Source organism: Trichomycterus rosablanca, chromosome 25 (genome assembly GCF_030014385.1).
Source record: "Trichomycterus rosablanca isolate fTriRos1 chromosome 25, fTriRos1.hap1, whole genome shotgun sequence".
NCBI classification, from domain to species: domain Eukaryota; kingdom Metazoa; phylum Chordata; class Actinopteri; order Siluriformes; family Trichomycteridae; genus Trichomycterus; species Trichomycterus rosablanca.
In genome coordinates, this window is record NC_086012.1 from 13,119,132 (window position 1) to 13,132,107 (window position 12,976).

General features: G+C 41.3%; 1 protein-coding gene and 1 long non-coding RNA gene across 2 annotated transcripts in view; both read right to left on the reverse strand.

Moving 5' to 3' along the window:
• The window catches only part of LOC134302812 (CUGBP Elav-like family member 5), a 141,145-nt gene extending 139,438 nt beyond the window's left edge, over window positions 1-1,707 (reverse strand). The window contains exon 1 of the mRNA XM_062988021.1: window positions 1,261-1,707. Coding sequence (XP_062844091.1) covers window positions 1,261-1,672 — 412 coding nt within the window. The 5' untranslated portion in view covers window positions 1,673-1,707. The remainder of the gene's footprint in view (window positions 1-1,260) is intronic.
• A 5,397-nt stretch (window positions 1,708-7,104) lies between these two features.
• Window positions 7,105-12,506, reverse strand: LOC134302784 (uncharacterized). The gene is made up of 2 exons (XR_010007582.1): window positions 12,387-12,506; window positions 7,105-7,188 (listed from the first exon to the last, which is right to left on the reverse strand). It is a non-coding gene; the product is annotated as an uncharacterized LOC134302784 (long non-coding RNA).
• Window positions 12,507-12,976: the final 470 nt, after the last annotated feature.

Below are 12,976 nucleotides of genomic sequence, written 5' to 3' on the forward strand. Positions count from 1 at the left end.
ACAGAAATAACCCTACTGTTAACTCAGCCCTGGAAATTGTATCATTGCTGTTTGGAAAAATATATATTCCATCCATTTATGATGATTTATTATTATATTCATTTCAGTTCATTTTCATCAGCTTGGTTATCCTGGTCAGGGTTGCGGAGGATCAGATTTCACCAGGAAACACTGGCCACAAGGCTAGAATACACTGGACAGGTCACCAATCCATTAACATTTGCGGGGAATCATTTTAAGCTTTGCGCGCTGTATGTAGTAAACATGACCAAACGCACTTCTGATAAGTGTTGTTATATTTCAGGGTTGAGAGAACTGTGGGTGGCTTGAATACAAAACCCACCGTAATATTGGCTGAACACCTGGCAACCCTTCCACTGAAATGAAAGCATGAATTCAGGGTCTGACTGAGGAAACTTAATAAGAGAATACATGATTTCTACAGCTCTGAATGGTGATGCAGCTTGATGGTGTTTGTGAATGGATGATGGATGCACAGCTTTTTTTCAATGTTGGATAATCTGCAGAATTTATTTTAATTACAACACTGGAATAACACTGGAAATGTCTGAGTTGAGAACAAAAGGTTCAGTTTAGGGGTTTAGTCAGGACTAAAATCTCATTGGTTTGCTGTTTATCATCAACAGGCTAATGTTTGTAGGTGTTTATTTAAAAGCAGTCATAGGTGAACCATTCCTAATTAACATTATATACAATTTGCAGATTCGTGGCTATCAAATGCAGAACAATAAAATAGAATTCATGAATTTATGATGAATTTATTATTTCTATTGTCCATTTGGGTCCATCTGGATATACAGAAATATCCCTACTGTTAACTGTGAAGAAATATAAATATACATATTCCATCCATTTATGATGATTTATTTATTTATGATTTATTATTATATTCATTTCAGTTCATTTTCATCATCTTGGTTATCCTGGTCAGGGTTGCGGAGGGTCAGATGCCACCGGGAAACACTGGCCACAAGGCAGGAATACCCTGGACAGGTGGTCAATCCATTGCAAGTCTTATTCTTATATTATTATTTATATTATAATAGCTTAATTAATAACAATCCAGATGATGTATTATTTAAGCTATTGTGTATCAGAAGAGATGAGTATTAATGATGGAAAACTGTTGATACTCGACACTAATTTACTCAAACGAACAAAACAATGTTATTATAGTAAATAAATAATAGTGCCTCATTTCTGTCGAACCCACGTCCACGGAGAAAGAACTGGCGTTACCTTTGTGCATCCCCGTGTATCGGTCCTTCAGCACGGTGAGCTCGTGGATCTTGCCGAACTGTTCGAACAAGGGTTTGAGGTCCTTCTCCTCGAGGTTGCGCGGAATCTGACCCACGAAGAGCTTGATGGCATCCTGGTCCTTCATGGCGCCGCCGTCGGCGTGGATCACGGAGACGGACTCGGGGCCGTTCATAGGCTTGGGGAGCGCGAGGTGCGCGGGCTGTGGGCTCGGTGCTGCTGCTATCGCTGCCGACGTGGAGACGAGGAGCGCGCTGGCGTGGGCGGGCTGCGGGGGAGTCTGCTGCTGAGGATGCTGAGGGAGCTGGTGGTGCTGAAGCTGAGGATGAAGCTGCTGCTGGTGCTGGTGCTGATGCTGCTGGTGCCTGCTCTCAGTCTGCGTGAATCTGGCCATACCGAGCCGAGCGCACCGGAGAGGAGCGGAGCGGACACGAGCGGAGAGGAGAGGAGAGGAGAGGAGAGGAGCGGCGCGCCGGCAGGCGGGAGGATAATAATAACAACATACACACACACACACACACACACACACACACACACACACACACACACACACACACACACACACACGCTCGAGGGGAGGGCGCCCACGCACAAGCTTACATTTACACACACACACACACACGTGTGCGAGCGCGCGCTCGGCTGGAGTATACGTGTTTCTATTCGGCACGAGTCGCGCGCTGACCATGATGGAGAGCGCGAGGGAAGCGCAGACCAGACTCACACACGTGGCTCCCTGGCGCCACCTGCAGGTCAATGTGTAGTAAATGAGGTCGTGTTAAAATATATCAGTTAAAATATAGTATATAAATGAATCAGTAAGAAATATATAAATACATCAGTTAAATTATATAAATCTATTTGTTAATAAATATAAAAAATATATCAGTTAAATTATATAAATATATTAGTTAATAAATATATCAATATATCAGTTAAATTATATGAATATATTAGTTAATAAATATATAAATATATCAGTTAAATTATAAGAATATAGTAGTTAATAAATATATGAACATATCAGTTAAATTATATGAATATATTAGTTAATAAATATATGAACATATCAGTTAAATTATATGAATATATTAGTTAATAAATATATAAATATATCAGTTAAATTATATGAATATATTAGTTAATAAATATATGAACATATCAGTTAAATTATATGAATATATTAGTTAATAAATATAAGAACATATCAGTTAAATTATATAAATATATTAGTAAAAAAATATGTAAATATATTAAAGTATGTCAATATATCAGATACAATTATATAAATAATGTAATTTATATATTTATATATATATATATATATATATATATATATATATATATATACAGTATATATATATATATATATATATATATATATATATATATATACAGTGCCTTGCAAAAGTATTCAGCCCCCTTGAACTTTTCAACCTTTTGCCATATTTCAGGCTTCAAACATAACGATATGAAATTGTAATTTTTTGTGAAGAATCAACAACAAGTGGGACACAATCGTGAAGTAGAACTAAATTTATTGGATTTTTTAAACTTTTTTTAGAAATAAAAAACTAAAAAGTGGGGCGTGCAATATTATTCAGCCCCTTTACTTTCAGTGCAGCAAACTCACTCCAGAAGTTCAGTGAGGATCTCTGAATGATCCAATGTTGACCTAAATGACTGATGGTGATAAATAGAATCCACCTGTGTGTAATCAAGTCTCCGTATAAATGCACCTGCTCTGTGACAGTCTCAGAGTTCTGTTTAAAGCGCAGAGAGCATCATGAAGACCAAGGAACACACCAGGCAGGTCCGAGATACTGTTGTGGAGAAGTTTAAAGCCGGATTTGGATACAAAAAGATTTCCCAAGCTTTAAACATCTCAAGGAGCACTGTGCAAGCGATCATATTGAAATGGAAGGAGTATCAGACCACTGCAAATCTACCAAGACCCGGCCATCCCTCTAAACTTTCAGCTCAAACAAGGAGAAGACTGATCAGAGATGCAGCCAAGAGGCCCATGATCACTCTGAATGAACTGCAGAGATCTACAGCTGAGGTGGGAGACTCTGTCCATAGGACACAATCAGTCGTACACTGCACAAATCTGGCCTTTATGGAAGAGTGGCAAGAAGAAAGCCATTTCTCAAAGATATCTATAAAAAGTCACCTGGGAGACACACCAAACATGTGGAAGAAGGTGCTCTGGTCAGATGAAACCAAAATCGAACTTTTTGGCCACAATGCAAAACGTTATGTTTGGCGTAAAAGCAACACAGCTCATCACCCTGAACACACCATCCCCACTGTCAAACATGGTGGTGGCAGCATCATGGTTTGGGCCTGCTTTTCTTCAGCAGGGACAGGGAAGATGGTTAAAATTGATGGGAAGATGGATGGAGCCAAATACAGGACCATTCTGGAAGAAAACCTGTTGCAGTCTGCAAAAGACCTGAGACTGGGACGGAGATTTATCTTCCAACAAGACAATGATCCAAAACATAAAGCAAAATCTACAATGGAATGGTCACAAATAAACGTATCCAGGTGTTAGAATGGCCAAGTCAAAGTCCAGACCTGAATCCCATCGAGAATCTGTGGAAAGAGCTGAAAACTGCTTTTCACAAACGCTCTCCATCCAACCTCAATGAGCTCGAGCTGTTTTGCAAGGAAGAATGGGCAAAAATTTCTGTCTCTCGATGTGCAAAACTGATAGAGACATACCCCAAGCGACTTGCAGCTGTAATCGCAGCAAAAGGTGGCGCTACAAAGTATTAACGCAAGGGGGCTGAATAATATTGCACACCCCACTTTTCAGTTTTTTATTTCTAAAAAAAGTTTAAAATATCCAATAAATTTCGTTCCACCGATTGTGTCCCACTTGTTGTTGATTCTTCACAAAAAATTACAATTTCATATCGTTATGTTTGAAGCCTGAAATATGGCAAAAGGTTGAAAAGTTCAAGGGGGCTGAATACTTTTGCAAGGCACTGTATATATATATATATATATATACAGTGTATCACAAAAGTGAGTACACCCCTCACATTTCTGCAAATATTTTATTATATCTTTTCATGGGACAACACTATAGAAATAAAACTTGGATATAACTTAGAGTAGTCAGTGTACAACTTGTATAGCAGTGTAGATTTACTGTCTTCTGAAAATAACTCAACACACAGCCATTAATGTCTAAATGGCTGGCAACATAAGTGAGTACACCCCACAGTGAACATGTCCAAATTGTGCCCAAAGTGTCAATATTTTGTGTGACCACCATTATTATCCAGCACTGCCTTAACCCTCCTGGGCATGGAATTCACCAGAGCTGCACAGGTTGCTACTGGAATCCTCTTCCACTCCTCCATGATGACATCACGGAGCTGGTGGATGTTAGACACCTTGAACTCCTCCACCTTCCACTTGAGGATGCGCCACAGGTGCTCAATTGGGTTTAGTCCATCACCTTTACCTTCAGCTTCCTCAGCAAGGCAGTTGTCATCTTGGAGGTTGTGTTTGGGGTCGTTATCCTGTTGGAAAACTGCCATGAGGCCCAGTTTTCGAAGGGAGGGGATCATGCTCTGTTTCAGAATGTCACAGTACATGTTGGAATTCATGTTTCCCTCAATGAACTGCAGCTCCCCAGTGCCAGCAACACTCATGCAGCCCAAGACCATGATGCTACCACCACCATGCTTGACTGTAGGCAAGATACAGTTGTCTTGGTACTTCTCACCAGGGCGCCGCCACACATGCTGGACACCATCTGAGCCAAACAAGTTTATCTTGGTCTCGTCAGACCACAGGGCATTCCAGTAATCCATGTTCTTGGACTGCTTGTCTTCAGCAAACTGTTTGCGGGCTTTCTTGTGCGTCAGCTTCCTTCTGGGATGACGACCATGCAGACCGAGTTGATGCAGTGTGCAGCGTATGGTCTGAGCACTGACAGGCTGACCTCCCACGTCTTCAACCTCTGCAGCAATGCTGGCAGCACTCATGTGTCTATTTTTTAAAGCCAACCTCTGGATATGACGCCGAACACGTGGACTCAACTTCTTTGGTCGACCCTGGCGAAGCCTGTTCCGAGTGGAACCTGTCCTGGAAAACCGCTGTATGACCTTGGCCACCATGCTGTAGCTCAGTTTCAGGGTGTTAGCAATCTTCTTATAGCCCAGGCCATCTTTGTGGAGAGCAACAATTCTATTTCTTACATCCTCAGAGAGTTCTTTGCCATGAGGTGCCATGTTGAATATCCAGTGGCCAGTATGAGAGAATTGTACCCAAAACACCAAATTTAACAGCCCTGCTCCCCATTTACACCTGGGACCTTGACACATGACACCAGGGAGGGACAACGACACATTTGGGCACAATTTGGACATGTTCACTGTGGGGTGTACTCACTTATGTTGCCAGCTATTTAGACATTAATGGCTGTGTGTTGAGTTATTTTCAGAAGACAGTAAATCTACACTGCTATACAAGCTGTACACTGACTACTCTAAGTTATATCCAAGTTTCATGTCTATAGTGTTGTCCCATAAAAAGATATAATGAAATATTTGCAGAAATGTGAGGGGTGTACTCACTTTTGTGATACACTGTATATATATATATAAAATGATACATCAGAAAGGCCTTTATTTAGAAATGCCACATCAGAATTGCTTGATATTAACTGACTGACATCTGCAGATGGTGTACTATCATTTTGAAGTGGAATAGTTTTGAGGAAACTAGAAAATTCCTTTTTAAAACAATCTTGATTTAAAAATAATGGAAATTTGACGATATAAAGGCCTTTATTTCGAAATGATACATCAGAATTGCTTGATATTAACTGAGTGACATCTACAGATGGTGTACTATCATAATGAATTGGAAATATTTTGTGGAAACTAGAGAATTTCTTTTAATAACAGTCTAGAGTTAAAATAATAGAAATTTGACAATATAAAGGCCTTTATTTAAAAATGGCACATCAGAATTGCTTGATATAAACACCGTTTTTCTTTAGAATTACAGCCGGTTTTGTCCAAACAAAGCGCGTTTGTGTTGCTTGGTCGTTGGTTTTTATATTCCAGCTCATCATCACCTGCTTTCCAGAATTAAAGCCGCTTTTCTGTGACTACCAGCAGAAGCGCCGGTGAATTCAACTTAAACAGCAACTTCAACTCATCTTCTAAAGCTCGCATTTCTTGCAGCATGGGTGACAGGCTTTACCACCGCGTTAGTGTAGCGGCAGATAGTGGTAACTGACTATCCAGAGCCAAGACCAGGCAGCAGACTAACAGGCCTAACCAACTGTCTGCGAGTCGCCACCGGACGTTACCCGGAATCCTTAGGTCACAAACCATTGAGACTGTGTCTGTTTACCGTGGCAGATGTAAGCCAACACTAAATCAATAAAACGTGTTTTAGAGAAATTTGGTAAATATTTTAAAAGCTATTAAAGTTTCAAAATAGCTAAAAACTTGCAATGCTACTGAGGTTTTTGCTATGCTGTATATTCCAATGGTATTTTGGCATGGATAAAATCAGTGTTTTTTTTAGGTATTAAAAGGTAAAAGTTTGAAAATAAAAATTGTAGTGTGTAATGTGGGTTTTTCTTGATACAATTAAACGTGTTTTGGAGAAATTTGGTAAATATTTTAAAAGCTATTGAAGTTTCAAAATAGCTAAAAACTTGCAATGCTACTGAGGTTTTTGCTATGCTGTATATTCCAATGGTATTTTGGCATGGATAAAATCAGTTTTTTTTTAGGTATTGTTGTTGTGGATCTTTTGTTAGAATCAATCCGAATTTATCAGGAGGCAAGGTGGCGTCCTTTTAAAAGTTTTATTCAGAAAAGGTTGGTTCGTCCTCCAAGTCACAAAGCAGCTGCGTTCTGAAGCCTTCTCCGTCTAAGTGAACAATGCAACAGACCACGAGTAGAGCGCGCAGCTGTTATTTATAGTTTACCACCACCCCCTAGTGGCCAGGTGTAGTACTACTCCATATAAGGTATGCCTTTTGTTCCAGGCTTCCACTCAGCCAGTTCTAACCGGTTTTATACCACGTGGCGGTTTGGAACAACTCCAATCACATTCCTTGAATACCAAAATGTTTTAGACCAATATTGTAATGCCCAATAATAATTTATATTATAACAATTCCCCCTTTGAATGCAAAACATTGCATTCACTTCAACAAAGAGCTTCAGAAGGCTATAGTTACACAATCAAAGCTTACTTGGACCTTTCAGCAACCGGATAGGAAAGAAATTCAAAATGTATAGTCCTTTAGAGACTTCCCTATATGTGTTACATCTTCAGAGTAAGCTAAATTCCCTTATGTGTTGATGATATCTTTTTGTTGACAGGAAATCCATGGTCCCCCTTTTGATCTCAGTGATCTCCTTTTGGACAACTTGAACCATCACCAATCATGCAAGGGTTACATTAATCAAATATGTGCCTATGTGTTTTGCAACTTAACATTACTATTTACTTAAACTATCAAGATGTCCTTTACCCTATATATGTTGTATTGTAGCTAAATACACACAAAACATTAATTCACTACATTTTCTTCTATTCTTGCTTCTTGGGGTCCCCCTTTGGTGTCATCCATCGATCAGCAATCTAGACAGAAGAATATTGACAAACGAGACAAACAAACACTCAACATTGAAGTTAAGTCCAGTACTCCTGATCTTCCTCATTCTTTAAGTTTTCTTTTGGCCCATTGGTTTGCATGTAGAGTACAGTTTCCTGGACTTCGCCTGCTGCTGCCCCCTTTTGAATCACGGTGTTGATTAATCTCACAATCAGGGTCTTTATGCATGGCACACAACAACATCCACACACCACTAGGATAGCCAATCCCACACAAACTGCCATAGCCAATTGAGTTATTACTCCTTTCCATGAGCCAAAGAAATTCTCCATCCACTTAGTGAACCAATTTTCGATACCAGAGTTCTCTTTCCATTCCTTTGAGAGAGCCTTCAGCCCCTCCAAGGCTCTGGAAACAGTTCCATCTGAGGCAGTATTGTTGGGTATGAAGGTGCAGCAGGTGGTTCCAATCATATGACAGACACGTCCTTTATCTGCCAGCAACATATCTAGTGCCATTCTATTTTGGACAGTCATTAGTGAGGTTTTGTCCAATTGATCTCTAAGTCCTTCCACTGCCTGGACAGTGAAATTCACAAATCTCTGCTGGTTATAATACAAATAGTTAATCCAATCTACATTTTTATTTATTGTGGACCACCAGAAGAATACACTCTCAAAGCCTGCAGCAATCTGGTCTCTAGCCTTGAACTCATCAGGAACTCCTCTCGGCACTCCAATTCCATCTATCCAGACAGTTTTGTCAAAAGATCCTCCAGGCTTCACCTCTCTGGTCTGGCGGTGATGTCTCATCACATCTGCAGGGTCCTTCACGCCTTCTTGATGATAGATTCTGAAAGGCATAATCAAATACACCAAAGAGCACTACCCTCTCCAGACACCAGACAGTCTTTTTCTGACCTTCATGTCCCCACATAACCACAAAAGGTCAGCTCTTGCAGATGTTTGATTGAACAGTTTGTAATCATTATATATGCCGTCATCCCCTAGGGGAATTATTTCATTGCACCAACCCTTAGGGAAATTGCCCCTGTTAATTATTTCACCAGTTTTGTCTGATTTAAAGCAAATATACTCACCTTTGTATGCCTTTACGCTAGTGGGAGTTGGTTGCTCCGTGATTGGGAATAGTTTACCCTGCTCCCTACAATTTGTGTCATTTCTGGGCTCATCGGTGAATAGAGAAGTCAGACACGTCAGGTTTTTCGATTTAACAGGGCGAGTAGCTAATGTGGGTTTTTCTGCCGCACATACAAAACAGTTTTTAACTCCCAGTTCCCCTATTGTGTACCTTATCCACTCCAGCCAAGTATTGGTCTCTTCATAACCTGTTTCAATAGCCAGCTGGTCCCTCCAAGTCAACTCTGCTCTTGCCACCACTACTACCTTTTCCCCATCATCTTTCATCGGTATATTTGTAGTGCTGGAATTCCCATATGGAATGGTTGCTACCTTGTTGTTCCCATCTTGCCTTATGGGTGGTACCTGTCGGGCTCTCCTGACTCTAGCTAGATTATCATTATCTTGTTTTAGTTTTAGTGCTTGATCCCACTTTGTACTGAGTGGAAATATGGAACCCACCAATAATATGGTCAATATTGCCAAAATGGTCATGGTAATGCATCCACATCCTGATCGTTTCAAAGCCTGATTAAACGGATCTGTTAGTGGATGAAAAGGCATTGTGTTAGTCAGGCAGTGAGTTCTCTATTCCCTATAGAAAATAGTAACCTTAGTGCCTGTGTCCTTTAGTAAAGCCTGCAAAATTGGTTGGACTGTACGCCAATCAAGTCCGTCCAGGCCACCACCCAATTTAGGAATGCCTAATTCAGGTACTTTTAAGGTTTTAAGTAAGTCGGCCAGGTGTTGCACAGCTAAGATGAAGTTCTGCAATGTTGGTTTGCCCTTTGAGTGAGTTTTAGTTACCAAATTAAACACTGTCACTCCCTTTTCACTGTGTATTGTGCATTTACCCACTGGAGCTGTTGTCAAGTCCTTCACTCCAAGTTGCTCTCCTATCTGTTTTGCAACTCCGGCTTCTGGAACAAGATCAGTACCAATACAATGGGCAATATACTTACCTCCTTCAGTGACTACATTACCTGATCTCTCTTCCCACCAGCCTGAGTGTTTCTCTGGTAATTCTGTCTCGTGCTAGAAAAGGGGCAGATTCTTGCTCAGGTCTTCTCTGGTCTCTTCACAGGTTCTGCTTGGTGGATCTGCAGGGGTACAATGTGTGATGTGGTGCCACAGATTTCCTTTCTTACCCTTGACTTTCACAGCATGTGAGGTGACCTCTGTCACTTGCCACGGACCGGTCCACCTTGGGCTGTCCCACTTCCTTTTGTGTACCTTGGTTCTTACCCACTGTCCAACCTTTACCTTTGGTGCTGGTTCTGGCTCCTTCTTCTTGTCCTTGGGCCTAACCTGTTGATTAATGCTGGAAATAAGCTTGGTTAAGGCTTTTATGTAGCTGTCCAATTCTTCATCCCACAAATCCAGTGCCTTGTTCACTACCCTGTCTCTAGGTGGCCCTGGCATGCGTCTGCCAGTTAGCAATTGGTGTGGGGAGAAGTGAGTGTCACTCCTGGGCGATGCTCTCATGGACATCAACACCAGGGGCAAAGCCTCAACCCAATTTAATTTGGAGCCTTGACAAGTTTTGGCCAGTTTAGTCTTGATGGTGTTATTGGCCCTTTCCACTAGCCCTTGGGACTGGGGATGGTACACAGCTCCAAATCTGTGTGTTATCCCCAAAGCTTTTTCCACCTCCTGCAATTTGGCATTATTAAAATGAACCCCATTATCTGAACGAATCAAAGTGGGAACTCCATATCTGGGTATTAGTTCTCTTTTTAACCATTTCACCACTGTTTTAGAGTCTTCCTTTTTGGCTGGGATTGCTTCAACCCACCGAGTGAATCTATCTACCATGACTAGGATGTAACGATAGCCGTTCACTCGGTGTTCCATCCCCATATCAGTGAAATCGATGCAAATTTCTTTAAAGGGTCCTTCAGGGACAGGAAACCGTCCTGCAGTCACTCTATACCCTGGTTTTGGATTGTAGCTCTGACACACCTCACAGTCAACCACAAACCTCTTCACCATATCCCTAATGTGTGGATGCCACCAATTCTGCATCAGACTGTCAAGCATGTTGGACGTACCTACATGTGTTGGACCATGTGCTTCTTTCATCAACAGTGTGAGCAAATGTGATGGTGCCACAATCAATCCATCCTTACTTTTCCACAGTCCTTCCACTACACTAGCTCCCTTATCTAACCAGCTGTTCTTTTCATATGCTCCTGCCTTTTCCTGCATTTCCCTTACCTGCTCTTCTTTTAGTTCAGGCAAGTTTTCTGACGCCAACACCACCATTTGGCTAATGTATCCTCCCGCTTTCTTTGCTGCCTGATCTGCTGCATCATTACCTAGTGTCACTAGTCCAGGCTCTTTTGAATGACCCTTACACTTAATCACAGCCACTCTCTTTGGTTTGTTTACTGCTTTCAACAGCTGAAAAATCTGTGTTGCATTCTTGATGGGTGTCCCTTGTGCAGTCACTAGTCCTCTCCTTATCCACTGCGGCCCATCTAGATGCAACGCAGAATGGGCATAAGCTGAGTCTGTGTAGATGTTAACTGTTTGATCAGCAGCTTTCTCCAATGCTTTGGTGATTGCTACTAACTCAGCCAATTGGGCAGACGCTGGTTGTTCAATGATTCCTGAGTCCACAGGGATGAAACCCTCATTAGTCTGCTTGACTACTGCATATGAGGCTACAAGTCCCTTGTCCCCTTTGTAACAGCATCCGTCACAGAATAGAGTCAGGTCAGGGTCCTCTAAAGGAGTGTCTTCCAAATCTTCCCTACACTTCAACAGTTTTTGTGTAATTTGCTCACAGCAATGTGGTTCTGCATCAGGGTCGGAATTCAGACCTTCAGTCATGTTCACCATTTTCCCTGTAGTGTATGAGATATGAGGTTGAGTGAGAATACTATTGATTCTGTCTTTTTTTGCTCTTGACAGGGTAAAGGCTGTGGAAATCAAAAATGCAGTCACACCATGACTTGTATTGACAATAAGAGGATAAGGATGACACATGACCAAATGTGCTGTTTTGGTAATTGCTGTGGACAATGCTGCTAGGTATCTGACACAACCTGGTTGACCTGTTACCACAGGGTCCAATCTTGAGCTATGGTACAAGAGTACAGCTCTGACACCACTGCCCCTTTTCTGAAAAAGAACTGCATTAATAATGCCATTCTTTTCAGAAACATCCAAATAGAAAGGGTCAGAGTATTTTGGTTGTTGTAGGTCACTGGCTAAGGTCAGTTGCTGTTTTAATTCAATAAAAGCAGCCTCAAGGGGCTTGGTCCACTCTACTTTGGCTGTTAGGTTTCCAAGCCTGAGTAATTAGGAATGTAATTCCTGGAATAACCTGTCAAGCCAAGAAAAGACAGAAGGTGACTTACGGTAGTTGGCTTCGGGTGATTCAGGATGCAACCTCTGGTGTCAGCAGTCAGGGAGTGACCCTTTCTGGAAACCCTCTGTCCTAGAAATGTCACGACAGGTCGGCATATCTGCAGTTTGGCTTTGTTGACTTTGTATCCTAAGTTCGCCAGATGAGTAAGAATGGTAACAGTATCCTGTAAACAGAGCTCTTTAGAAGTACAAGCAATTAGTAAGTCATCGACATATTGAATCAACACAGTGTCACTGCTCAAAAGGTTCTGTGTCAGTAAGACAGCTACCAGTTCTAGTACATTTTGGCTCTTCATGGCCAGTCTCACCTGTTCCCATCCTTATGTCAAACTCAGCCCTTGAAGTTCCTAGCTGATTTGATAACCGTCTCAAGTCCCTCTCATATCTGTTTTTACTATCTGTATTTACTTTGTTTTCTTCCCCTACTTGCTCTCCTCCAGCTGCTACCTTCACTTCCAATATTCTTCTTCTTCTGATTCCTCCCTCCCAGATTCTAGTTCCTGTTCTCTTGGAGGAATATACTCAGCCCTCTCTACTTTATCAGTCAACATCTTTCATTGATCTGTTAACACATTGGACA